At 38.8% G+C, this 26,523-nt stretch overlaps 2 protein-coding genes across 2 annotated transcripts; one reads left to right on the plus strand and one right to left on the minus strand.

Annotated features, from left to right (window-relative positions):
• Window positions 1-1,691: 1,691 nt before the first annotated feature.
• LOC139119079 (sulfotransferase 6B1-like) lies at window positions 1,692-10,222 on the minus strand. The gene is made up of 7 exons (XM_070682705.1): window positions 10,004-10,222; window positions 7,033-7,161; window positions 5,985-6,097; window positions 5,169-5,295; window positions 3,608-3,702; window positions 3,037-3,190; window positions 1,692-2,463 (listed from the first exon to the last, which is right to left on the minus strand). Exons 1-7 carry the CDS (start codon window positions 10,194-10,196, stop codon window positions 2,354-2,356), a joined length of 921 nt encoding a protein of 306 aa, XP_070538806.1. The 5' UTR covers window positions 10,197-10,222; the 3' UTR covers window positions 1,692-2,353.
• Window positions 10,223-18,032: 7,810 nt separating this feature from the next.
• On the plus strand, window positions 18,033-26,123 carry LOC139119080 (sulfotransferase 6B1-like). The gene is made up of 7 exons (XM_070682706.1): window positions 18,033-18,233; window positions 20,373-20,501; window positions 20,702-20,814; window positions 21,340-21,466; window positions 23,529-23,623; window positions 24,184-24,340; window positions 25,723-26,123. Exons 1-7 carry the CDS (start codon window positions 18,083-18,085, stop codon window positions 25,830-25,832), a joined length of 882 nt encoding a protein of 293 aa, XP_070538807.1. The 5' UTR covers window positions 18,033-18,082; the 3' UTR covers window positions 25,833-26,123.
• Window positions 26,124-26,523: the final 400 nt, after the last annotated feature.

Below are 26,523 nucleotides of genomic sequence, written 5' to 3' on the forward strand. Positions count from 1 at the left end.
CTGCCTAGTATCATAGACAGTCTATGCTAGCATATAGGCATGTACCTGTGACATGAGTCACATCGGTATTGTAGTGTAGTGTAGTGTAGTGTAGTGTAGTGTAGTGTAGTGTAGTGTAGTGTAGTGTAGTGTAGTGTAGTGTAGTGTAGAGTAGTGTAGAGTAGTGTAGTTTATTGTATTGTATTGCATTGCATTGCATTGGATTGCATTGCATTGCATTGCATTGCATTGCATTGCATTGCATTGTATTGTATTGTATTGTATTGTATTGTATTGTATTGTATTGTATTGTATTGTATTGTATGATATTGTATTGTATTGTATTGTATTCAGAACGTATGATGGTCTCAAAACAGCAGTTATGGGTCTTGTATAGCTGAAATGATTTTACGAAAATATCCCTTCATAGATGTAAATTTCAGCTAAAAGTAAGGTTAAAGTTATATTTGCCACTCTTCGTATCTTTTATTGACGTGTTGATCACATTTGATAAAGCATTTTCGTGAATTGTTTCACATTTGAGAATGAATTTATTTCTTCTGGATGCCAATTACTGGAACAAACAGTAACTTCTCAGTTTTTGAAGCAGTACTTCAATCCTCAATGGACATAAAAGTAACAATGACCTTGTACACATACAGAAAGACTCCAGTGGTCAGAATACTGAAATCCAGTGACCCTGCACTTGAACATGAAGACTTCACTTTGTACGTATGCAAGACAATTTGGAGCGACTTAAGTTTATTATCCTCAGGGACTGTTGGCTTCATCTCGGGAGGAATTGGTACATCTCAGGTCAAAGTGACGGAATGAAAAATCCGGTGTGTTATCTGATTTAGGGTCGGAAATCATCCATGCTGACATCGACCTCACTTAGGTGAAGTGTGCCAAGTACGACGACGGAAGGATGAAGGACTCCCTCAACGACTGACTTGGGATTGCTTTTCCGTCCGGAAAATATATAACTCCCAGTGGTGCAAGCCCGTAACGTTCTGGTATTCCAAAAATTGCGTAATTAGTGCAAGTTTATGGTTTTATATGTATAGTCAGTCAGAGATTCATTAGAGAGTTTGGTAGAAGCCAAAGAGAAGACCTTCGCCAGGGAAATACTTTTGAAGGGAAAATTCAAAAGTAAGCAAAAAACCTTCAGTGTACTTATCTGGTCAGTAACCTAATCACTTTTAGTCTGTTTTGAAGGATGATTAAAATTAATATTACATAATAATTCAAGTAAAAGATATAAGAAATCGCACGATATTGCCTCGATTGCAGAGACGGGCGTTGTATTTCATTGGAAGGTCCGGAAAATAGATACAAATAATTAAAACGATTGTTTAGATGTTGGGATATCCGAAGATGTTACGTTGTTTTCATGAATGTTTTTACTAAAAACATATTCGTAATAAAGTGCATTACAAAACATACATTTTAGAGATAAATCATTTACGAAAATTCAAAAACCCTCTGTTTCTGTCTGTCTGTCAGTCTGTCTGTCTGTCTGTCTGTCTGTCTCTCTCTCTGTCTGTCTGTCTCTCTCTCTCTCTCTCTCTCTCTCTCTCTCTCTCTCTCTCTCTCTCTCTCTCTCTCTCTCTCTCTAATTTTAAGATGTTGTAGAACTTTCCTGAAGAACTTTAAATAATGCAAGTAGACCCACAATCTCCGCTGAAATAAACAACAAGAGCAGACAATACTATTCATCAACGTTTTCGATTGCAATAAATAAACATATCGTACAACATGGAAAATTGATAAAACAGACTGGCAAATAGATCGCAAAACAGATGGTTCTCATGTAAAGACATTAAGGGTAGTGTGCGCCTCGAAAGTGAAAGACATAAACTTTTGTCCAAACTTTCTTCAATGAAACTTGCAACCATTCTTTCAATAAAAATCAGGGACCATTGTGCACTGTTTGGAAATGTTAAATAATTTTCCCGACGTCTACTGATATTTGAAATTCAAAGTTGCCGCCTTCCTTGCACCAACGATTTTCACAAAACTAAGACTCTAAAAATGTTTCTCACTCTTAGGACTTTAAAATGAGCCCCAACAAGTGGTAGACACGATAAATATTGTAAAAATTTGAGTCCAAATCTATGTCCCCGATACGTACGCTCTCTTAAACGAAACTCTTAAAATTGTTTAAAATGTCTTTTTTGCAATATTACAACTTGCAAGAAATACGTCCTTGAGGACTATCAAAATGAATCAAAATGAGAGGAACTTTCCAGCCATAACCATTACTTTCCCCCTCGGACGTTTTGTCTTACTTTCGCCATGTATACAATGCAATGTAGTTGTGACATCACCGCTGTGCAATTTCATGATAATCTCTTTGTTCATTTCTCGCTCCTCATTCGTAACGAAATTGGAAATCTACGTGCTTGAGTTTTTCACCGAAGAATTCATCAAATTGTTCACTCTGAGCTACAGTGAAACTCGTCTTCCATCCACCGGCTAATCCTGTCGGTGAGAACAAAATCTATGGATTAGTGTTCGTTTCTTAATCCTTATACGACGATGACTGTGAAAGAGCTCGTCCTATCGGCGACGACCGGACTCCAATTTTCCCGAATAAATATGTTTCTCCTTCCGAGCGGCTACATCAATAGGAAACAAAGATGGCAAATAGCGGCATGAAAGGAAAATGGTCAGTGCAGACAACAGCCACCATTAACACGATTGGAACTAATTTGGGATAACTGTATCAAAAGTGTCAGGTGCCCTATAGCTGAATGTTGCAATATTACAAATTGCTCATAAAAACAAGTATGTAACTTAAAAAGAAAGTAGATGAGGTTACATTTGCAGATTAAATCGACATTATTTCACCATTGTGTTTATTCAATTGGGTTGACACAGAGATCGAATCTCCAAGACATGAAAAATTACATAAGACTGGAGAGAAAGAGTAAAATTCCCCTTCCCCGTGATTTCTGACCTAAAACATACCTACTTATCCTTCATATGCTTCCTTACGTAATATCTGTGTGCAGAAATGCAGTTGTCCCAAATGATTGAAACGGAGAGTCTCACCTTTCCGAAATAATCCTGAATTTGCCTGCGACTCGGCTGTTGATCGGGATTTCATCGCATCAAATGTGCATCGCTCTGCAATGGTTTTAGCTTCAGCCTCGGTCATCTCAACTTCAAGAAATCTGGCCGTTTTGAGTATACCTCCCTGTAGATCCTAATTTGTTAAATGATACAATAACAATACATGTGAAGACAACACAGCCCCGTGAACACGATCCATTTTATTTTAATGTTATGTTAATGTAAATTGAGCGTACGACAGTACGAAATCATGTCAGATGCCATGTTTAAAATCAAATCTACACACTGTGTATTTAATGTGTGCACACACAACGCCTCCAAGGATAAAAATTTTGTGGGATTGAGGATTCAAGCTAAAATGCTTTTAAACATCCTTTATTTTCGCATATTTATATGTTCATAAGCGTTTTAGTATGGATGACCTTTTCGATGGATATATATATATATATATATATATATATATATATATATATATATATATATATATATATATATATATATATAGTATGGATTTAACAGCATCAATCGGCCCATCGTTCATCCCGCTCACCTCTTTCAAGTCCTCATACATCAACGTCAATATGTTGGCTTCCTTGTTGACTTCACACCACATCGTTACATAATCTGAGTACGCACCATAAGGAACTGTAGACAAAGTGCCAAGAATTTAGATATATTTAAAGAGAATTAACCTTGAGTTTTACGTAGATTTGTTTTAAACAGATCTCTGTGAAAATCAATTTGAACAGCGAATTAAAAAAAATTATCCATATGTCAGTACTCAGCAAATGATCACTTTAGACCATAGGGACATATTCAGGGACAATAAATACTAATATGATAAAAACCAAATAAGTTTCCTTGACTACAAGTTTATTTTTCTGTCTCCCTTTCTCATACCTATATGCTATGCTCGCTTGAGACGTGACGGACTGCCCACTGTGTCAGGTGCGCGTAGTAAAATGCGCCCTCTTTCTTGCTTCCGCCACAGACAAATAGAAACAGACTTGCAACGGGTATTGTTCAAGGCGTGAAGCGGTTACGTGAGTCATCCATGTTCGCCTCGCCTCAGGTTGCTCTCGCCTCGCTTTTCGGAAGAGTACTGACCATGCACCCTTCGGTAGTTTCCGGATTTACGCCAATTTTTAAGCGAAAGCATATTCGGAAAAGTTTGTGTTATTGTTGTCACGTGGTGCTGAGTGGAATCGGCATGCTGGCGAAAACAGGAAAGTTTTGAGCTTCGGGAAAGTGAGTTTTACCATTTTAAAAATTCCTCTCACTTTTTTATGAATATATAATGAGTGTGTTTTAACCAATTTTGAAAATCTTCTATCGATACTGTCTGGTTTAACTCAATGATTTACGGTCAGTCATATCGTCTATTAAATGTTGGTCATTGAAGGACATGTTTATGAAACTGCGGGCGTGTTATCTTTTGATTGGCGTGAAGCAGTGTTTCTGCCCTGAGAGCTCACAAAGTAAGTATGATTGCTACGCGACTGGCAGCACGATGCCATCTCGTCGTACTTTTTGCATAATCTCGTGCAATTATCAACCACGAACAAAGGTCTCAAAAAAAATCTAACACCTGTGAAGCTCATTTTAATATGAAAAGGCCATAGTCTACCGAGACGACCATGGAACAAATGCCATGCCGCGTTGCCAGTCTGTTTCTTCTATTTGTCTGTGCTTCCGCACATGACCTGCATCCGTTGTGGGATTATCAAGTCTGATTCCCCTGAATCAGACTCGATAATCCTGCAGACTCGATAATCCTGCAAAATATTCAGGTCACGCGCGGAATAAGATTTCACCGAAAGAGGGCGCAGTCTGTCACGTCTCAAGCGAGCAGAGCGTATAGGTAAGAGAAAGGCAGACATAGAAAAACTTGTAGACAACGAAACTTATTTGGTTTTTATCATATTAGTATTTATTGTCCCTGAATATAGCCCTGTGTTTAAACATTGTATTCAGGAGAGATTATTTGAATATTTTGTATCTATTGGTTCTCACCCTGTAAAACCAGAGTAGCATGCCGGGAAAAGTAGAATACGATGCTGTACTGGTGCAACTTAACATTAACCAAAACTAGTAGTTCTAACCCGTCTTACCATCCCCCTGCAGGAAGTCTTTGAGGTAGCTGCTCCAATCTTCCCTAGTGTCAGTCGCCGGTGATTTCTTGAAAAAATTGAAGTACGACTCTGCTGTATCCTTCGGGTTTCTCATTATATGAATCGTCTGCAAAATGTAACCGCATTGAAAAGCGTGCATATGGAGCAGAATTTATCTGCGGTGACAGATATTGACAAATGAAAGGGATAAAACCCGCATCTGGTCAAACTCTCGCCATTCTTTTCTGTGGGTTCAGAAGTGTGAAAGAGCGCCCCCTCTCGGCGTTGACTGATTCGGACTCAAATGTTGTTCTCTTTACAAGGGTAACGTAAATAAGAAAGAGGGATGGCAGGATGAATATCGATGAACAATTAAAAATTGAACATTCGTTAATTTCCCTCCATTCAGCGGTATTTACCTTCAAAAACATCGACTAGATGTACCCATATATATATATATATATATATATATATATATATATATATATATATATATATATATATATATATATATATATATATATATATATATATATATATATATATATATATTTATTATACACCTACTGCCGTAACCTATGGGAGTTTGACCGTCCAATAACTTTCCGTATTTTGTATAGTACGCGGAGTCCCGAATACCGGAGACGCGCGACGCGCCTGTTTGACCTTTGACCTAGCGATTCCCCCTATATATATATATATATATATATATATATATATATATATATTATATATATTATATATATATATATATATATATATATATATATATATATATATATATATATATATATTGTGTGTGTGTTTACAAGTTACCTTTGGTTTCTTTTCAAAATACTGCCTCGGCATCCACTTCGGCTGAAGATGAGATGCAATAATTCTCCTTTGTGTTATTGGCATTTCTGTAAATACGTCAATTGCTGGTTTCCCTGTAACGCCATTGATGAGAAACATATGTTTTGAGAGATGCAAAACGGAATTATAATATGTATTTGTGATGGACATGTGTGACCTTCATGATTCGTTCCCCCTTCTAGGACCCCAAATTATACGGTGAATGAGAACTGTGAGGCTGATAATCGCTGGTAGTTGGATACATTGTCAGTCCTGATGTCCCACTAAATTTCTCAGACAATCGTACAGAGTCTTTAGTCATCTATAAAGTTGAATAGATATTGTACAGAAAAACAACACCGCATCGGGAATGCAATGCCTTTTACTGTGGCCACGCACACAACGGTCAGCATCACCTCATTACAACTGCCGCCGGCCTTAGAATGCACGTGACAGTCAGTAATGGGCCTGTATGGTGATCAGAACATTTTATATTCCTGTGCTTATCGCCAGCTACATGTACTTAGGTAATGTGACGTAATCATTATTCACTATGACGATGTTTTCAAAAGGTATGTCTGAACTCACAATTAGCATATGTGTAAAGATGCGGGCGAGATATGAAGGTGATTGGATTCGATGGACTTCCTTCGTGAATTCTCTCCGTGCCTTTGCCGAACCATATACACAGTGGAGCGGAATACGGCCAAGTGTCATTTATTGGCTAGTCAGATTTGCCTAGTCTGTCAAAACAGAACGCTCGGGGTTTTTTTTCTTGACGCAGAACTAAAAGTGAGACAAATTAAAAATGGGTTTCGGTGTCAACGTCTAAAAAAATGTGTGACGCTTTATCTCGTCTGTGCATCCTGTTTTTCGCCATAATGATGACAAGAAACATGAATCAAAACTGCCGACGGCACACGCAAGTGAATGTAGGGCGAAATTGCCTGATTCGTACAACTCTAATAACAATGAGAATTACGCATTTAAACACCTGTATAACACGGCCACATCATTATAGATGTCTTACCTGAGTCTCTATGGCACACCTCTATATAAGGAATATAGGAGTTTGGATCTGGAGCCTGTTTCACGTCCTGAACCCCCAGAGAATCTTTGTTGAATATTTGATACAAAATTGTTTTGATCCAGTTAGTGCCTGTAACGTCACAAAACAAAATTCAGGGTTAAAGGTTCGATGTTATTGTTTTTGGTCAGTAAGGCAAAGTAAAACCTTCTGGCTGTTACTTTTGACATTTTCATGAAAGTACTTCCCCCAGTTTTTCCGTCTATAAATCAACGCCTCATTGTCTACATCTGTGTAATTTAACATACCCGGAAGTCAACTTAGGCCTCCAAGCAGGGCTTGTGTTTATTTTGATTCGTAATATGCATATGAAAGTAATGCTCTGGCCAGTAAACGATCTACTCTCTACGCCCACAAAACGTTGGTCTTGCGTCTATTGTTTTGTTTGTGTGTATGTGTGTGTTTGTGTGTTCAAATGTCTGTGTTTCTTTGTGCGTCAGGGATTAGATATTGTTATTCTGAATGAACAGTTTACATCACGTTGTAATTTTAACTCTTCCTCATCTATTTTGAGGCTGCCCATAGAACCTTTTCCCGGATCTTTTGTCATTAAAATTCGATTTTAAAAAGATGGCTAAGTTTAACCACAGTCCCACCGTGGGTGGAGGGACTGTGATTAACCTAGCATTTTAACAATATATTTACGTTACAGTCAGGAGTCGGTGTTCTCACACTGGAGCAGCAAAATCAATCAAGTGTTTGCCCTCAACAAACACATGAGCGAAACCTAAAATAGACGAGCGGGTATTTATTGTAAATATAAAACAGTGTTAGCAATTATAATGATTATAATTATAATGAGGCGTCTTCAGTTTGGACTGTACATGCAGTTTTGAACGAGATAAAGATTACATTGCGATTAAATGTTTGCCCAATCATTAAATCGCAGCCTCATACGAAAAAGCAAAAACAGTGGATACTGTGCACATCTACATTGAAATCTTCACATGCACGAAGTAGTGCAATGTAATGCATAGGGGTAAATGTTTTCAACTGTGACATTGAATGTTCTGTTTCCTTTGTAATATTACCAGTTTTTGGAAATGGCGGGAAATCAAAATTACCGCTAAAATTTGAATTTACTTGTCAAGTGTTTCACAGAGGAATGGTTTGCTAATGCAGTAGAAACCCATATCCTTACAGAAGGTAGAATTCAGAGAAAACCGGGAGAATAGGAAAATATTTCGATGGTCAACAAATTTCAAGAGTTACAGCTAGTGGGCTTTTACCTGACCACCTTAAATTTGGGGGAACATGGTCAACCGTAAGCATTGTTACTAGTAACAAAATTCGATGAACCACCATGCTGGGGCAGCGTAGCAATAACTCAAATTTTTGCTCCGCGCATTTTGGGTTTCGCTCGTGTAGTTAATTTCTTGCCCTGATGCCTAAGACCTTATCAATAAAGTTGATTGGCAAGACTTTTTGTAAGAGTTTTCTTTGCGTAATACTTTTTAATATATAACGGAAGTCGAATGCTGGTATTTCATGGTGCCTTTGTGAAAGAGACTAAACGGTTTTTTATACACTGGAGTAAAGATAAATGGCAAGACTTACAAAGCTACATGTAATGTGTTATTAGAGAATTCAAGTTGCTATTTTGACGCATTACATCTCTTTTTTGTTTGTTTGTTTGTTTGTTTTTTGCCTTTCTCAAAAGTATTTCATCCGAGTACAGAATATTTCTGTGCTAATTGACTTAACAGAGAATATTGTTATTTATTTAGCGAAAACCTCAAACTTTGCATATTATCGATGTCGTTCCAGTTTCTTATGAAACATTTGCTAACTGACAACATTTGCTATCAGCTGGTAAGGTTCATTATTCATAATTATATCCATCTCCAAGCCTGCTAATTTACTGGTATACCCGGTGGTTAACAAACCAACGTAACTCGGTGATGGCGTCTACAGATTGATCTGTTAGTAGGTGCTAATTAGCAACTCCATAGGTAATATTGTGGATTAGCAACTCATGATCATAACTTCAAAGGCGTGACCTTGACAAAAAATGAAAAGTCATTGATGCAGTAGCTCTCTGATCCACCTCAGTCCTGCGAATGATTTGAAATTTGAAACAAGAGTTTTAATATACTTATTTTGACGTGTACCTTGTTTTGATAACATTCCCTATGGTCGGTTAGGAGTACGTTTTCTCTTGTTTTTTACTGTCATTTAGGACTGTGATTTACACGACCGGGGATGCGCGCGAGTCATGCCATTGCCATGATAATGTATTTACACAATGAGGATTGAAGTACGCCGATTTATCTCTTACGTAAGAGTCGTTTAGTATTCATGTTTATAGACCATCGCCATTATCTTGAATTTCAATCATTATGTGCATAGTCCTTCCTTGATCACCCCGACGGACTCCTGGTGAAACCTCAAGGGTAGTATATCAGTATATAGATACCAGAGTAGCAGCCGAATAACCTTGTCGTTCAATCAATATAAAATGTAAACCGTAAAGAGGGTACCAATGAACGCCCTTGGCGAGTGTTTGCAACCCAACTTGAACCGGACAATGAAGCAACAAAGATAGCGCATGCCAGTTTCCATATATTGTCCAGCATTTATTTTATAACTCGTATCATGACTCAACAGCTTACCGTCACATGAGTCTATGTACGACTTTGATGGGGAAAATATTTAAAATCACCGTGGATATTGGACACAAACAATCAGCCATATTTCTTGTACAAGTATAATGTACCCTGAGTTATGCTTGTTTCCACATAGACAGCAGAGGGGGAGATCTCCCCCCCCCCCCCGTACTGTCTGTGTTTTCCATGATGCGTTGGTTGATTAGTGATACAATGTGTTTTCTTTTGCACTGTTGCCTCCCAGCATGACCTATGAGAAAACCACGAGGGATTTTATGATATCAACCCTAACTCAACAATCATAATACCTGTTTTCGGATAGGACACCAGCCAGACGTCATCCTCCCGAACCTCCATCTCAGCAATACGTCTCAAGTTATCTTCGTAGATCAACTTTGGGAACCTGGTACCATCGATGATGGGTTCAGTATCTTGCATGGGTAAATGAGCGAACGGAAATGCCATCCTAGAGGTCTGCCTTTGAGCGAAGTCCGTCTGCATACGACTGTGGACTTTGCACGAGTGCACGGATGCCCGTATTATTACTTTCAATGTAAAGTTCATTCATAGCGTGACCTCTACAAAGAATGGTCCACTTGCTCTATAGGGGTGATGAAGAGCCACTTAACAACTTTCCTGGTAATGTGCAGCGGCTCGGAAGGTTATATCGGATTGGTATATTGTCAATATTTACATCAGTCTGAAACGCTGCAAATTAGCCCTTTACTACAGTATTTGCACTTATCACAGTAACACTAAACCGTACACTTATCCAACCGACTGGGTTTCTTACCTTTCTATGCATGGCAACATATGCAAACCTTAAATTACTTTACAGGCGTTCGGCGCGCTTTTTGGCACGGTTCAACTTCTCTCAAGCCTGTGAATCAAGTTGCTCATCGTAGTGTAGAGAATAAAGCCCGCGTGTCGGTCGATAATGAGTCAAACACTCGGGGATAATCGACCAAACTCGTTCATTACATATATCAAATATTTGTGCCAATGTAGTGTAATAATCTTCCAAGTTGGCGCAAAAATTAATATTTCACATTAGTCCTTGGACGCGATAAATCCCGCCGCAATTCCATTCGATTAGGACTATACCAATATTATACTGGCGCCACGAAATACCAGCATGGTATTGACAACGTAGTCTCACTCGTTTACATTTACAAATGTACCCAGTAACGTATCCTTCTCATGGAGGTGTTCTGCATAATACCTGCATATTCGTATCGTATCCTTACTACTTGTCATATTGTGTGGATTAATATCGTTTTAATTTGTTCATGGCGTGGGTTTGAAACAATAGAATAGTACCTGCCAGTCAGGGGCGAGCGATGATTTGTACTTTTCTGATGTCGGTTTTTTGTTAGGGTCTGTGGTAGAATTCAAAGTATTATATCGTCTTATTGCGTTCTTTATGGAGTCGACATCCGACATGGCCACGACACTGGGCATAAAAGACACCCAGAACGGCAGTGTGAGACACAGCCAGAGCCCCTCATTGGCAGAATCACTCACACAGGCAGACTCGGGCACTCACTCTCTCATCATTTGAGGGGATCCCCTCATAATAGCAGTGGCTAGGACGTAAGGCCTAGCCATACAGCAGTTATAAAAGTTCCGTATTTAATTAACTTATTCATTCTATGGTTCAAGCCTCTTCCTATGTAATTTCTCAATGAATTACGAGAGTAGTTTACGAGTTCAGGAATTGTGTTAAAATTTGATTATGAAAATAGCAAACGTCTAGGGGATTTATTTATCTTTTCTTGCAACAGTCCTGCTAAATTATTTTTTAATTCCTTTTCTAGGGCAATGTGCGACAGATGTGCCACATACATTTGGTCTTGCATGGTGTTGTCTTTTTCCAAAATGATGAATATTTTTACCACCGTTTCAGTTCAATACCAACACTCTGCCGTCGTCGCATGGCCAGTAGGTGTCTTTCGGGTGATCGTGAAAGAAGTTATTTTTTTAGACATTCTTGAAACGAGAAAACTAAAAAGTACACAGTCGAACACAAAATGAGCTGCTCAGGTTTGAAAAGATTGGGCTTGAAACAGAAAATCTCGTGGTGTTTAAGTTTCGCAGTATCACAGCGTTCCAGTCAATTTCCCAGTATGTTTTCCAGATTTTACCCGACAGTCGCCCCGTGCTTCAATGTCCTCCCCACAATTTGCGGTTTGCATTACGATCGTTACGAACAGTCCCATGAATAGATACAGACTTTAAAATGGAGCATTCTGATTGGTGAATTGCCACATGATGATTTTTAATAACATGTACAAGCTAGAATTGCCATACTATAGCTGACGACGAAAAAAAGACAGTACCGCTATATTACGTCAGTGTTAAAAGGCAGTAACTTAAAACCCTGTGACATATTGTCGTGTTTCACTAACACCCTCTGAAACAGGCCATGCACATTTGACACCGCCTTTCAGATCTTTAGACTATCATAAACCAAACTAGTCCATTCGTATAAAGGTGGGCACCATCAAAAGTTGTCAATTAATTCAAATTTTTTGTGACCCCTTGACCCCAAACCTTACATGTACTCGTCCGTTTACGCACAATTATCTAAAACATACCACTAAAATTCGTTTTCAAATTGGGACACGTATTAATCCACGAAATGTTTTTGTACTTCTGTCTGTAAAATAAAGCAGTGAATTTGGGGTATCAAAATAAACACTAGATGCATTTTGTGTTTACTTCATTAAGCATCTTTATTAATACATTCATCGAAGGTAAAAAGCTACAGCAGGTACATAAATCACTGAATACTCAAACAGCACTTTTAGGAACTAGTTGAATCTAGGGCTTTAATGAATACACCCCTGTAAAGAACATTCGAATTTTACGTGACTGAACCAAGTCACTTTTACCAGAAATGGCAGTCGATGACAAAATGAATGATTCTAAGCCTTGTCTTCTTTGCTATTTTGTTCTGTATTTGTGTTTTTTAGTCCGTGATATTTTTCTACGGATTTTGTATCGATCGATCTTCTCATTGGAGAAAATAGAAGCTAGCTGTACCACCGCAAACATGTAAGCAAAATGAGCGTCTTCCAAATCACGTGATTTTTCTGGATTAATAACTACTGTCTTGAAGGTATACAGTCATCTGTAATCTAAATATGCCAATATATGGTCAAAGGGGCGTTCCTTGGTATTCAAAATGCCCATGTGAGGGCGCTGTTTTTAAAAAGCGGCCACCCGCTTAAAATCTGTGATTGGTTAGATTTTCTTTTTCCATGGTAACTGTGGCAAAATTGGAACAGGTGATAGTATACCTTTAAATCGACAGCTACTCAGAATTGTTCACCAAATTGTCACATGAATGCGGGAAATACAGGAAAATACACAGTTATAACAAGATTCTGCTTTATGCAGCTATTGTAATTGTTACATCATGATCAATTGCACGTTTATTACAGCATATACTCAAAGGTGAAATTGCGTGCGTGACGGTAGCGAGGGGGGGGGGGCAATACTATGACTTTCTGCCGGTGGGTCATCTTTGCCCACTGTGCCAGGCTTAGGGAGTCGTAATTATAAATGGATTCCCGCTGATATAAAAGCTGTTTGTGTTCAGGTATCACTTAATTTAGTGCTATTTGAATGCAGGAAATGAGGGTATTTCTTAATTTCATCGGTGTTGGAGAGATGTAGGAGATGTAAACTTTATTAAAGTTACAATATCTGTTTGTGAATTAGCAACGAAAGAAGCTCTTGAAAATAACCGTAGCCGGCATGACTTTCCGTGTAAAAACTGGGATGCATGTGATTTTTGTTGTATCGTTGACCTTTGTAAATAATCGGGTCGTAATTGCACTGAAAGATCCGTCGCTCGAGGGCGCTCTCTACGCTCCCCTACAGGTGGAGTAGAGAGCGCCCTCGAGCGACGGGTCTTTCAGTCTAAATCGTGATATGCTATTACTGGGACCGTAACGCCAAAATGAATCTTTTAAAATTTGGGTACAGTTTATTTATTTTCTTTGTGAATTCATAATATACACTCGGAATCTTTTTCCTCGAACCGTACATCTCCGAATTTCAATGTTCCAGCTCTAATCTTTGGTGCCTGTAACTACTTCCTGTTCCTATGGCAACTACTGGTCAAATATGGATATCGAATCGTACTGTGCGTTTTTTAAATTGTGTATTTCCCGTTCTATGTAAAGAAGCTATTAACAAGTGCTTGTTCAGTCAAGGGCTGTCTTGCTCGCTCGCTCGGTTGATGAGTCGGAGAGGACTGGTGATGGCTAGTGGGAATGGTTCATGTCGTGTAAGGTCATATAAAGTCATGCAATGTATAACATATTGTTTGGGAGAATATGTGGCTGGCCACACTTCAGTAATTTGTTCTGTGAGACCCACTGATCAATCATTTGGCTTGTTTCACGGATTAAATGTCATGAAAGGCAAGGTCATATCAGGTCAAATCATATAGCGTTCCGTAATGTTAGGTAGCATAAAACTGATATAACACTCATCAGCGTGTGGTCACTGTACAAATGTGATCAAGATGATACCATGAACACATGATAGACTATCAACATTTGTTTGTTTTTGAAGTGACGATTTATTTAAAGCTCCATAAGCTGTACCTTTTGGCTATTTTTTCAGAACTTTTCTTTGTGGTTTCCCTACACTTTCTGCATTGAATCCCTGAACTGTAATTTAATATCAAGTGTTTAGCATATCGACACAATCTATATGAGTATGACCTACATCGTTATTGTTGAAAATTGTATTCAAGTCCGGACTATCTAGAATTCATTTGTAAACAATAAACAATGATCACTACACTCATACAAGCTGTGTTGACAAAAAGAATACTCGAAATTACGGTCAGACACGGTAGTTGATATACAGAAGCAGGATACTGAAAAACTTGCCACAAGTTACAGCTTATGTCCCTTTAAGATTCCCATCCGTTTGTGAAATATCTTCTCGCATTGGAGTGGAACTAATGCAATTGGATCAAGCTTTGACTTAGCTCAAGTCGGTCATTTTGTACCAAAATAAGTCATTTTAGCAAGTTATAACGCATTGTTACTTTTCATGGGAAATGCTTGACTGAGATGACAGCAGTACGATCATACGCGTCTTCAGAGAATTGTATGGGGCGTATGCTCTCTCTTCGGCTGGACTACCGAGGGAGCTAGATAGGGTGGTCTGAGGCCAAGCCGGCAAGGGGCTGTGAGTGAGTCTATATGGGGGCGTGGCATCTGCCTAACTGTGTTAGGTGAGGCACAGTCCCTCCACTTTGGGTGAGGTGAGCACTCTCCACTACATTACGGTCAGGAAAAACACTCGCGATTATTACTCTACTACATCGCTTTCACCATAATTATTCACAGACCGATCATAATGGTGAGTCATATTGCAGTTGACGGTCTCTAATCTGGGAATAGCCGGCGAGAGGTCGTCGGGATACTGATACAGGGTAGTGACTAACACCGTTGATTTCTTATACATATTACCCAAATTTGCCTGTATGCGTAAACCTACCCAGACCCCCTCACATTCAGGCTGTCACACCAGTGCACGATCCCTCTAGATCTGTGATAGAGGGACCTTGGCCAGTATCATACAACGCTTACAGGCAAGCTTTGCCACTTCGATGCCTGGTATGCATGTTTTTTACACACACTAAACGTTTTCATATCATTAACAGGAAGGAACCTAATGACTGGATTGTTTGTACAGGATAAACAACAGAAAACCCGACACCCAATATATCTGACATGTAAGCCTTGAGATAGATTACTATCACCAGTCTGGGGTGCAAATTAATGTCTTTACGACCAGATGGCTATTGACTCACACACATCCAAATTAACGTCAGGCACACTATTACAAACAATCCAGTCATTAGGTTCCTTCCTGTTAATAATATGAAAACATTTACTGTGTAAAAAAACATGCATACCAGGCATCGAAGTGGCAAGGCTTGCCTGTGAGCGTTGTATCTTCTCGACCCATTGATCACTAGGTGAAAGGTAAACAAGTGTGTGACATTCTAACATATTACATAATAATGGCAAAGATACACGTGAGAGGGAAAGACCTCTGTAATACCACAGGGCGAGGCAGGAATTATTAGTCTTGTATTAAACTATTTTTCATTATACAAGCCTATACCTGTGTCTAGTGTGTGCCTATTACCTTAGGTAGTGCCTTATGAGCTGCTAACGAGGTATTTGGTCAGGGCGATAAACCCCTGATGCGTCAGTGATCGGCAGAACAAATTAATGAAGGGGATTAGGGAGGACAATTAACTGATATATACTGTTTTCTTTGAAATACTATACAGAGATAGCTTGCGTAAAGTAATAGGCACACACTAAGTAGTTTAATACAAGACATTTATTGATCATATTCATATTTTCTACACTAATAATTCCTGCCACGCCCTGTGGTAATACTCGGCAAGCCATTGAATTTAAACCAAATCCATCACAGGCGACCCAATAAGTTCTGACTTTTTCACACTGTTTTCTCTATCATTTTCTCTTCTTTCTTCATGCTCTGAATGATCGGAATAAATAAAATACATGGTTTATGTAACCTAACCTAGCCTCTGTGACTCTTTATTTATTTTACACTCCATTACAAGGACGTATATCTCTCATACACACATGCTGTAATTAATTAGTCAACACAACTAATTATGCTAATCCGTGGACTTATCAGAGGTTGGTCAACATCGGAAAGATAGTGATGTTAATGAAAAAAGCCCGTTTTAGTAACCATTCCTATCTTTCGCGATGTTGACCAACCCGTAAAATCCCTGATAAGTCCACGGATTAGCATAATTAGTTGTGTTGACTAATTAATTACAGCATGTGTGTATGAGAGATATATATCCTTGTAATGGAGTGTAAAATAAATAAAGAGTCACAGAGGCTAGGTTAGGTTATATAAACCATTTATTTTATTTATTCCGATCATTCAGAGCATGAAGAAAGAAGAGAAAATGATAGAGAAAACAGTGTGAAAAACTCAGAACTTATTGGGTCGCCTGTGAATCCATGCACTATGAAAACCCGCATGACACCAGTCGAATATACTGCAATCGAAACACTATCAAACAACAAGGAAATCACAAAATGCACACTTTCGAAAAGGTAAGAGGAATGGCCATATTCACGCCTACAGAGTGAATGCAACAGACATCTACAGTGCAAAAATTACGACACAAAAGCAGACACAAAAATACGTATACCCAAATGTTGATATAACTTTTGTGTAAATGAATGTAAACTTTATTCAGAAATTATTACTTAGGTGTTAATATTACATACTGCCAAAGATACACAAACCACCACGCGTTGACAAAAAGTGGCAAACGGCAAATAATCAGAGGCTGTTTATGCACCACTCAGTGGGATTCGTAACAATTCAATCTAAGGAAGCGGTCTGCTAAAAATTAACAACAAAACTACACATTACCCCGGCACAGTTATAGTGTTACTAGTTTCTAAACTTATTACCCTTCCAACCACAATGTCAGGGTTTGAAGTCAATGTGAGCGGAATGTACTTTAATTGCAAACGGTGTGTAGTTTTAGAACTACCTACCATCCGTAGGTAAAGTTGTATCGAGTCGATAAGCAAATAAAATATGAACTTTGAACTTTGCCATCGTAAAGGAGACCATTCAATGAGAATGAGAGACACTTCCTTTGTGTGATGTAAAATATCAATGTGTCGCTTTCGGAACGTGGAAACATGGAAAATGCCAGCGAGAATTAATTGTAATTTCAGGCGTCAGGGTTCGGATTTAAATTTACCTGTAAGCTGCCTGAGAGACTGGATCTTGAAGCGTTATAACGTGCATATTTCATTACTGACAACGAATTAAAGTCCCCTTGACAGGCAGTCCCCATACGTGCCGCCTTAACGACAGGCATTAAGAAAGTTTTAACATTACAAAATGCGGGTAATTCATTATTGCGGATTTATGATGTTAAAATCACATTCGCTCGATGTTAGGTGGACGGTGAACAGCCCCGTTGACTTAGAAAGATTTTTTCTGGGTCACATGAGCTGTCCGTCCGCCGGGTACCTAAGTACTGACTGCCAAGAGCGATAGTTTCGACAATGTCACCGCCCGCGCCCATTTCACAACGATCGTGTCATGAACATGAACAAACAAATTGCACTGTTCAACTGTTTACGGTCTTTGTAATGCCTTTATTCAGTTTGCCTATTGAAAAAAAGAGCCAAGTCACAATGACGAAGGAGAAAATGGCAGTCACGCGCATTTCTTTCAACCCCTCCAACATAATGGTTCGCCCTATCGGGTAAAAGAGATTGGTGTATCGCGCTTGCAGTCATTTGACGTCTTATCCATCAGCCACATCCAATATGGCCTCCACAGGAAATGGCGAGGACTCGAAAGAGCCGACAGTCGACGGTATAAGGTATCCATCTTTCATGAAGGAAGCCAATATGAGACGAATACCACAACTTGAAATCCGTGAAGACGATATATGGCTGGTATCTTACCCGAAGACAGGTAAATGCACGGCCACCTAGTATAACTTGCCAAATAATACGATCGATTTTTAACATTTTCCAACAGACTTTTCCGAACGACGGAAAGTTCCACTTCTATACTGTACGTGGAGCTGTTGTATTTCTTCATGGATCATGTATTTTACATTTTTGGACTTTCATATCGGGTATTTATCAAATGTTAGCTAACAGACGCCTCTTCCAGCTGCTTCATATAGTCACCCGTTACATGCAAACGTGTATGTAGGAGGACTAATGACTGACAGCGGTTATGTGACACAATCAATCCGCCCCATTTTGCTCCCAGCCTATACTCGTTTGTATAACACAGTCCCTCTATCAACAGAGGGACTGTGGTATTAAATAATCCCTAAACATAACGTTTCATGCGATATTGCGATAGCATAATATCCATCAGGAGTAAAACATCCCTAAACGTTAAACATTTCACAAGATTGCAAAATAATCGTCAAAAATCAGCAGATGAAAGTAGCCATGGAAAATCATTCATAACCGTGACATTTTAAGTCTGAGAGGGTCAAATGAGCGACATGTTATACGGTTCCGGTCCTCAACAATAAAAACACTTCTGCGACTTATCACATCGTGATCATTCTCCTGGCTGTTCCCCTTCCAACATGGTTGCTTGTGTTTAGGTACACGGCGACGGCCCTTATAACCTATAAGTGTAGCAAGGAGTGTAGCACTCAGGCCTAGTACAACCAGCCATACACGACCAACATGGCAGAAGAAGCCAGAAAAAGTACTGGAACGATCGAGGCTTTCCAACAGTGGGTGACCTCGCAACGCAACAGCCACGTTTGGACTGTGTACCATGACGTCACGTTTTTCTTGGAGAGTACATACCATCGCACTGGGTCGCTTTCAACTGGGCCCTGCACGATGTGGCAGCAAGCAGTGAAAAACGTGCACATCATGGCTTTTTGAAAGTGTGATCTACTAATCATTTGATAACAAAATTAAGGATTGTATTCTCGCCATTTACGAATCCTTGTGTTTGCACTACAACTAAATTACTAGTCTGATAGCTTTGTAATTTGGTATAGAAGTCCCAAGGGATGTTAATGGATAAATGCTTTGCTCAAAGTGTTGGGAATCCCCCAAATTTGTATAATTTAGGTAATTTTCTCACTTTGCGACCTTAAATGACCTAGACCAACCCAGGATATGTTGTGAGACAGTTTCGAAGGCTGTGAACATAATTTTGTCATATTTTGTATCAATTTGTAGTAAAATTTGATCCAGAAAACAAAACTCAGGTTAATTTTTTCATCACGGACCAATTTTTGCAACTTTTCCATGTAAGACACACAAGAACTGATGAGAACTTTGGATCCTGGATAATTCCAGATGTCGTAATCACATCCCAAAGTGGGAGGCATTTCACTATCTGTAACTAACTTTGGTGCTGTTGACATTCGAATGATAGCACTCATAGCATTAATTAAAAAAATTCCAAGGTTTTAAATACATTTCCTGCCATCTGGCCCTATGTAAACATGGTCAATACCAAGGGGCGGAACATTTGATATTCAGGAGGCGGTAGGGTCTAGAAGATTGATGAGGTAGCATTACTTTTTTACCAGATCTCTTGTACATTTTTTCCCAGTCTTTATTTTTCTCCACTCTCCCACCTTTTCTTTTTGTCAAACCTTCTCTGGCTTATTTTTTTTGTTGACATTTGCTTATGTATTTAGGATCTGATTGTCCCATTGCTATAGAAGTTGATATGCACATGTTCCTAAAGATGACCTCCAGTACCTAAGTTGGAGATCTTATTTGCTTTTGTCATTCTTGTTTTTCTGGCTTAAATATTTCTTGAATGGACCAATTCAAACCGAATGTGAGCACATAGTGTCCTTGACGGTATTTTTTAATTAGGCGGTCCTGCGGCACCCTTCATCCGTACGCTTTATCGGCTGTTTGTGTCATTTTCAATGATTTAGCAAAAACATATTACCTAAAACTAGTCAGGTATTGTCATTTTTCTGACTTTTTTACACATTGTGCTTTATATAAACAACAAAAATAAACAGAAAGGGAGGTTAGCAACCTACTCTACGAAATTGAACCCACTCATCCCGTTTTCATTTCTTTTTATTTTATTCATTGTGCGTAGGAACTCACTGGATGAAAACGATCATATACCAGCTGTACAATCACAACACTCCCGAAGGCCGCGGGGAGAAGCCACCGCCCTTTCAAAACGACTACATTCCTTTCGTCGAATTTGTGGACTTCAAAACAGGTAATGTTAAAACGACTTGAACTGCAGAGCGATCTTCCTCGACTGGTATTGAACTTCGGAGCCGCTAGATGGCTCGCGTATATGTGTATACTAATATATACATGTTTGGGGAAAGGGGGCTGCAAGCACACGGTGCTGCTTACGTCGACGAAACCTCTTCTACGATAATGTCCCTTTCTCTGTTTTTCACTGCTGAACAGGTGAACCTGAAATTGATAAAATAATGAAGATTCCTGCAAACAAGAGAAGAATCCTATCGACGCACTTACAGCCACAGTGGTTATCGAAACAGTATGCTGAAAAGAAACCTAAGGTAATTGTCTCAAAATTCTTTCTTCTGTGTTTATTATAAAAAGCATTATAACCCTGAATATTTCGTAACGTCGCTGTCGACGTAATATGACAGAATACACATTTTCATCAAGCATGAGATTTCATAGTTTTATTATGTCATATGCCTTGTATCAAATTAAAAAAATTTACTCCTTGACAATAATATGTCGTAATTATACGGTGGAGTTCAAAAGCTTTAACATTGAAAAAAAAAACAGATTTATTTGAACATCTGAATGGACGAAAAATTTCATAATATGCAACTGACGACAGCCTGTCGTGAATGGGAGAAAGACATTTATGAAGACTTCACCGTTGTCTGTCCATCATAAAATGTGTTACATGTAATTCCTAAAACGTAATGATGTGTCATGTATGAATCATAAGCCGAGTCATACCATTATTACATTCGTACACTTGAAGGGAAAAACACACACTTCATGAATGATTAGGTTATGTTCACGTGTTCAATTAAAGGAAAACATGTCTTGTTTCCCGTTTTCAGACAATTCACATTATGAGAAACCCTAAGGACACAGCTGTATCGTTCTTTCACTTTCTACGGGACGTATCACTTATGAAAACGAGAGACAACTGGGATACTTATCTCGATGAGTTCTTGTCTGGAGATAGTAATTATGTCCTCCTAATGTCAGCATATAGGCTTATATTAAGGTTTCCACCCACGCCGTAATCATGTCATAAATTCCATTTTCTTCCATAAGTTTATTCTGTGTCGACCTCATGCGTCATAGAAACTTATCTTCCGCCTCCTGCGTCATAGAAACTTATCTTGGACCTCTTGCGTCATAGAAAACTATCTTCGTAGAGATAGTGCTCAGGCTAACTAAATCATGTAAAATTTAAATGTAAGCTCTTAGTGCTTTATGAAATGTCGTCTTTAAGGAGTGATTATGTAGTTCTTTGAAATATTTTTCTGTGATATTTCCCACACATTTTCTATATATTTTTACCGACTCTTGGCCAAAATATTATCTTCAAAATCTGTCACCTTTCATCGCTATCTTGTTGGATTTGTATTTAAAATCATCTTTTGTCACTGACATAATTATCACTTCCCCGTGTTACAATAGCAAATTCAAAGGTCTAGTAAATGATATAGAAAAAAATTACAAATTACTGAAACTTTCACGAAGCCAGAGATACTTTTCCCATGGTCTTTCCATTTTGTTTACTTTATTTCATACAGACTGATATGTTAGCCGAGGTATTAGCAAAAGGTGGAGTGGCCATCAGATATGAAACATTACTAGTTGTCGTGTGACCTAACGACGGACTTTGTAGTGCTCTGTTGATGACTGGTACTTAAACTGGCTCAGTGATGAGTCAGACGTAAGAGGTGAAGAGACGATAGGCTGTCGCCCGTGACTTGTGGTGTCGTCCCCGATACGGAGAGAATTAACTTCCCTCTGCAGGCCTAAATGTTTAATGCGTTCTTCCAGTTCATGCTGTGCGCGCTTTTTGCAGTAACAAAGTTCTTTCTCTCAAAAGTTCTTGTTCCTTTTCCTTTAGGCCTAAGCGGACAAACTCCGAAGTTTTTGTTGATTGGTCACCAGAAATAGAAGGGGCTTTACTTTCTCTCAAGAGTTCTTGTTCCTTGTCCTTTAAGCGGTCAAACTCCGAAATTTTTGTTGATTGGTCACCAGAAACAGAGGGGGCTTTACTTGCCGTACCTTTCTCTGTCGCATGTTGAGTTGTAACAAGACCAGTGCAGTTTTGACCAGGTTGCAATCCAAAAGCACGATGTCCTTTTACTGCCTGCTCGCGCTCATACCCTGAACAAGTTGAATCGGTGCACGGCGTTCAGATTGTGGCTGTTGTGGTGGATTTTTCGCATCGGAATCTTCTTGGGACTGTGCTGGCGTGTTTTCGTGATCCGACATAATATGTATCAAGCTAGTTAGAGTGAATTTTTAAGCAGTTCAGTAAAATCGACTGCTGTAAACAAGATGGCTGACACATCACGAGTGACATCAGTAAAGCCGGGAAAAATACTCAACATAGAGGGCGCCCCTAATTAACCCCAAGCAAATGGGTCAAAATTTGAAGCGTAAACCCTAGAAATATGACGTACATTTCGAAGAACACAAACACATGATTCGTCACAGGACAGGAAACTCGACGGCTGGTTATTTCAGAGAAAATCAGAATTTGATTTATTTGCTCTTTTGTCAGCCCCATGAGCAATTATAGACGATGCCATATAAACTTAAGGAAATGAATTCAACCTTTGTTATTAATACGATATGGTGAGCGGATCATTATGGTTTCATATGTTGTGGTGATAAGAGATATTTCTGGTTTATTATAATTAGTAATTTGAATGAATTTTCTGATAACTCGTACTCAGAAAGGTTACCTGTTACAATTATGGTCGGAATATACTTCAAGCCTCAACCTAATGATTTTGATTCAACACTTGTCAAGATATTGTGGCAAAGGTTTTTGATAAAACTGAAATTCATTCTCGGTTCTTCGTTTTACTCTGTAACACCTACACATCGAATTTAAATGGTCTGCACTATTTCATTCACTCTTTAGCATTATTAGGTACACCACACACCGGATAAAACAGTTGTTGGCGGCCGTGACTCGGTCCTCCTATCGATACTTACCAATGATATCGAACCAAAATGTATGCATTTGAAGTACAAATCTGCTATTCTATTTCAGTACCGTTCGGCTCATACGCAGATTTTGTGAATTTATGGTGCGATGTTTCGAAGGAAGTCAACGTTCTGAATTTGTTATACGAAGACTTGAAAAAGGTAAACACTTTTTTTTACCTGGTAAAACATTAATTTTGCAAAGCATATACAGTTGAACATTATCGAGGTTAACAACAAAGTGATGGTCCAGTGCAAGAGGAGCGTATCTCCTGTGCTTTGACATAGGGGATACGCCCCTCTTGTCCTGAGCCATCGAAAGTATGTCGATATGCTAAAAACCTCGGTTTAAGATGCAAGCAAAATAAAATGATCCATGAAGGTTGAGTGAATGGTGAAGTACGCCACTATTTCGTTGACGCGAGCTGTACTAGTCTGGCGGTGCTGCGAGTCATTTAGCGACATAACATTCCAATTGACAACATCCAAACGTGCATTGAATTTGTCCGTTCATCGACTCGACTTATAAACGGTTTGGGTCAAATTGTTTTGTACTGCACGCAGAGTACAAACATTTTGATGTCATATTGATCTTCTGGCACAGAAATTTTAGAATATTCTTTACAAAAATAAGTCGGCAGTGAGAAGGCTCCATCGTTGAGGTTTCACCTTGAATTTTTTTGCATGAACTAACAACTTCCATCGTCGCGCCTGGCTTTCAGGATCTGAAGGGTGGCATCGAGGTGATAGCCAAGTACCTTGAAGTGGACTTGTCAGAGGCGGAAGTGACAACCATAGCCGAGAGGTGTACATTCGATGCTATGAAAAACGAAAGGGAGGCAAAGACTCCGAAGGGGGCGTCAGTTGTGTTCAGGAAAGGTAAGTCTTACTGCAGAAATAATGGTGATTAAGCAGCAGAGTTTGATTGCTGTATTTATCTGTTTATCTTTTTTCATCCTGGTGTCACCTTAATGGTCACCACTTCCATACGTGATACCGTGCCGGGTCGACAGTATCACCAGATAATCATTCAATCATGCATATAATTTGGAGATCAACAACTGAAGTTTGGTTTAGTATTTTTTATTTGTTGAATGCAATATATATATAGTTTATTTTTTCTGTCATGTTTAGTTAAAAAGTAAAAATCGATCAATCCAATCTTTGGAGCCTCACAGTAAACTTCAAAGACGCCATCAAGCTTCTTTTAAGGTAGTATGCGCCTCGAACGTGAAAGACAAACTTTTCAGACTGACTTTTGCGCAACTTTTAAGAATGAAACTTTCAATCATTGTCCAAATCAACAATAAAAATCGGGGGTCACGGTGCAAAGTTTGGAACTAGCGAAACGAATTACCTAACATTTCGCGATATTTGAAATTCAAAATGGCCGTGCGGCCATTCCTGTGTTAACTTTATGGAGGAAAACTACAATTTTGGAGTTTCCAAGAGCTTTAAAATGAGCCCCACAAGTGGTAGATCAGAAAAGAATTGTAGTAATTTGAGAGTCCAACTATCTGTCCTCGGGGCGCGTTCTACCTTTAAATGGGATTTTGAAAAGTGGAACAGAAGTCTGAGCGTTAAAGGTATATTGTCATGCACCTGTTCCAATTTTGCCACAGTTACCATGGAAAGAGAAAATCTAACCAATCACAGATTTTAAACGGGTGGTCGCTTTTTTAAAAACAGCGCCCTCACATGGGCATTTTGAGTACCAAGGAACGCCCCTTTGACCATATATGGGTATATTTAGATTACATGTTACTGTATACCTTTAAAACACATGATGAACAGATGTCAAACTTTGTCAAAGCGTTCATATCTTCTCCTAGGTTGTCGATTGACCGATAAAACAGAAATGGTTCATAGCATTGTACGAATACATCTTACTCGAGCCTCAGTGATGATGACCTATGATTTTAACAGTCTGTAGCCACACCATTCGCGGGAAAACTTTTGTGTTCAATACCTCCAACACCGTTCAAACCAGAGTCGCTAAGCTGCTGATCAGTACAAGCGAATTTCATTTTAATCCAATAAGTCATTCTTCAGATATGGAACCAAGAAAGAGACAAACACGAATAGCCACACTCACAGACAGACAGAAAGACAGACAGGCAGGCAGACAGACAGACAGACAAAGAGACATTAATACCGTACATATCATGTGCATGACCACAAGGGCCAAAGATGGAAGTGCATATCTGAATGCACATATCTTAACATTCACAAAAATTGATCGTGGTTTTTTTTCATAACAGGGGTCGCCGGAGGATGGAAGAAGGTTTTTACCGAGTCGCAGAGTGAAAAATTCGACAAGTTCTTTGTTAAAAAATGGGAATACCTGGACTTCAAGTTTCAATATGAATAAGAAGACAGGATGTGTTAGTGCTGATATCTGATCCACGGATGGAGTAAATTCATTTGATCTTATTTTTCCTATTTCCATTTCCAAAAGTTGCGGTTTATTTCAGATCTTTTGATATTTCTGTCTAAGCATGGTCTACACTCTTGCACAGAACATAATTTCTAGCTTATATGAAATTAATGAAGATTGTTCAATGTGAGAATTTTAGCACACGCTGGCGTGATTACAACATATGTATAATCGACATAACATATCGAAATAAAAGTCGAAACTTTAAATTCAGCAAAACAGGAATCGTTGTTCTACTATTTATCATTTTGTGATGTATCATAAACTTGGACTAAACATTGTTAGCAATCTATATTAATAGTTGATAAAACCTTAAATTGAAACGCAAACTCATTCTCTGTCATATTTCAGTTTCTGCAACTGTATTAATAGAAAGCACAGAGGTGATTTTCGGAAAACCTATTTTCTTATTCTTTTTGGACCCAAAAATCAAGCAGAATTGGCAGCTGACCTGAGAGACATCCAGTGAAACAATCTTTAATAATGTATGGAAGTAAAGTTGTTAAAAACGTTGTACGTGATCGATTAGAAAACATGTTCCATTACTAACGCAACAAGTACAAATACTGTCTTCGTCGCCAATATACCTATCACTTACCACGAGAACATTTCATAGCTCATTTTG

Source organism: Ptychodera flava, chromosome 19, assembly GCF_041260155.1.
Source record: "Ptychodera flava strain L36383 chromosome 19, AS_Pfla_20210202, whole genome shotgun sequence".
Lineage (NCBI taxonomy): Eukaryota > Metazoa > Hemichordata > Enteropneusta > Ptychoderidae > Ptychodera > Ptychodera flava.

What these genes read in the sequence shown, in the direction of transcription:
- LOC139119080 (XM_070682706.1), top strand. Translation starts at nt 18,083, where the DNA reads ATGGCCTCCACAGGAAATGGCGAGGACTCGAAAGAGCCGACAGTCGAC. An exon ending in ATTTGTGGACTTCAAAACAG is followed by an intron (nt 20,502 to 20,701) that starts GTAATGTTAAAA and finishes ACTGCTGAACAG; the next exon opens with GTGAACCTGAAATTGATAAA. An exon ending in ATGCTGAAAAGAAACCTAAG is followed by an intron (nt 20,815 to 21,339) that starts GTAATTGTCTCA and finishes TCCCGTTTTCAG; the next exon opens with ACAATTCACATTATGAGAAA.
- LOC139119079 (XM_070682705.1), bottom strand. Translation starts at nt 10,196, where the DNA reads ATGCAGACGGACTTCGCTCAAAGGCAGACCTCTAGGATGGCATTTCCG. An exon ending in GGTGTGCCATAGAGACTCAG is followed by an intron (nt 6,098 to 7,032) that starts GTAAGACATCTA and finishes ATGGCGTTACAG; the next exon opens with GGAAACCAGCAATTGACGTA. An exon ending in AGACTTCCTGCAGGGGGATG is followed by an intron (nt 3,703 to 5,168) that starts GTAAGACGGGTT and finishes CTTTGTCTACAG; the next exon opens with TTCCTTATGGTGCGTACTCA.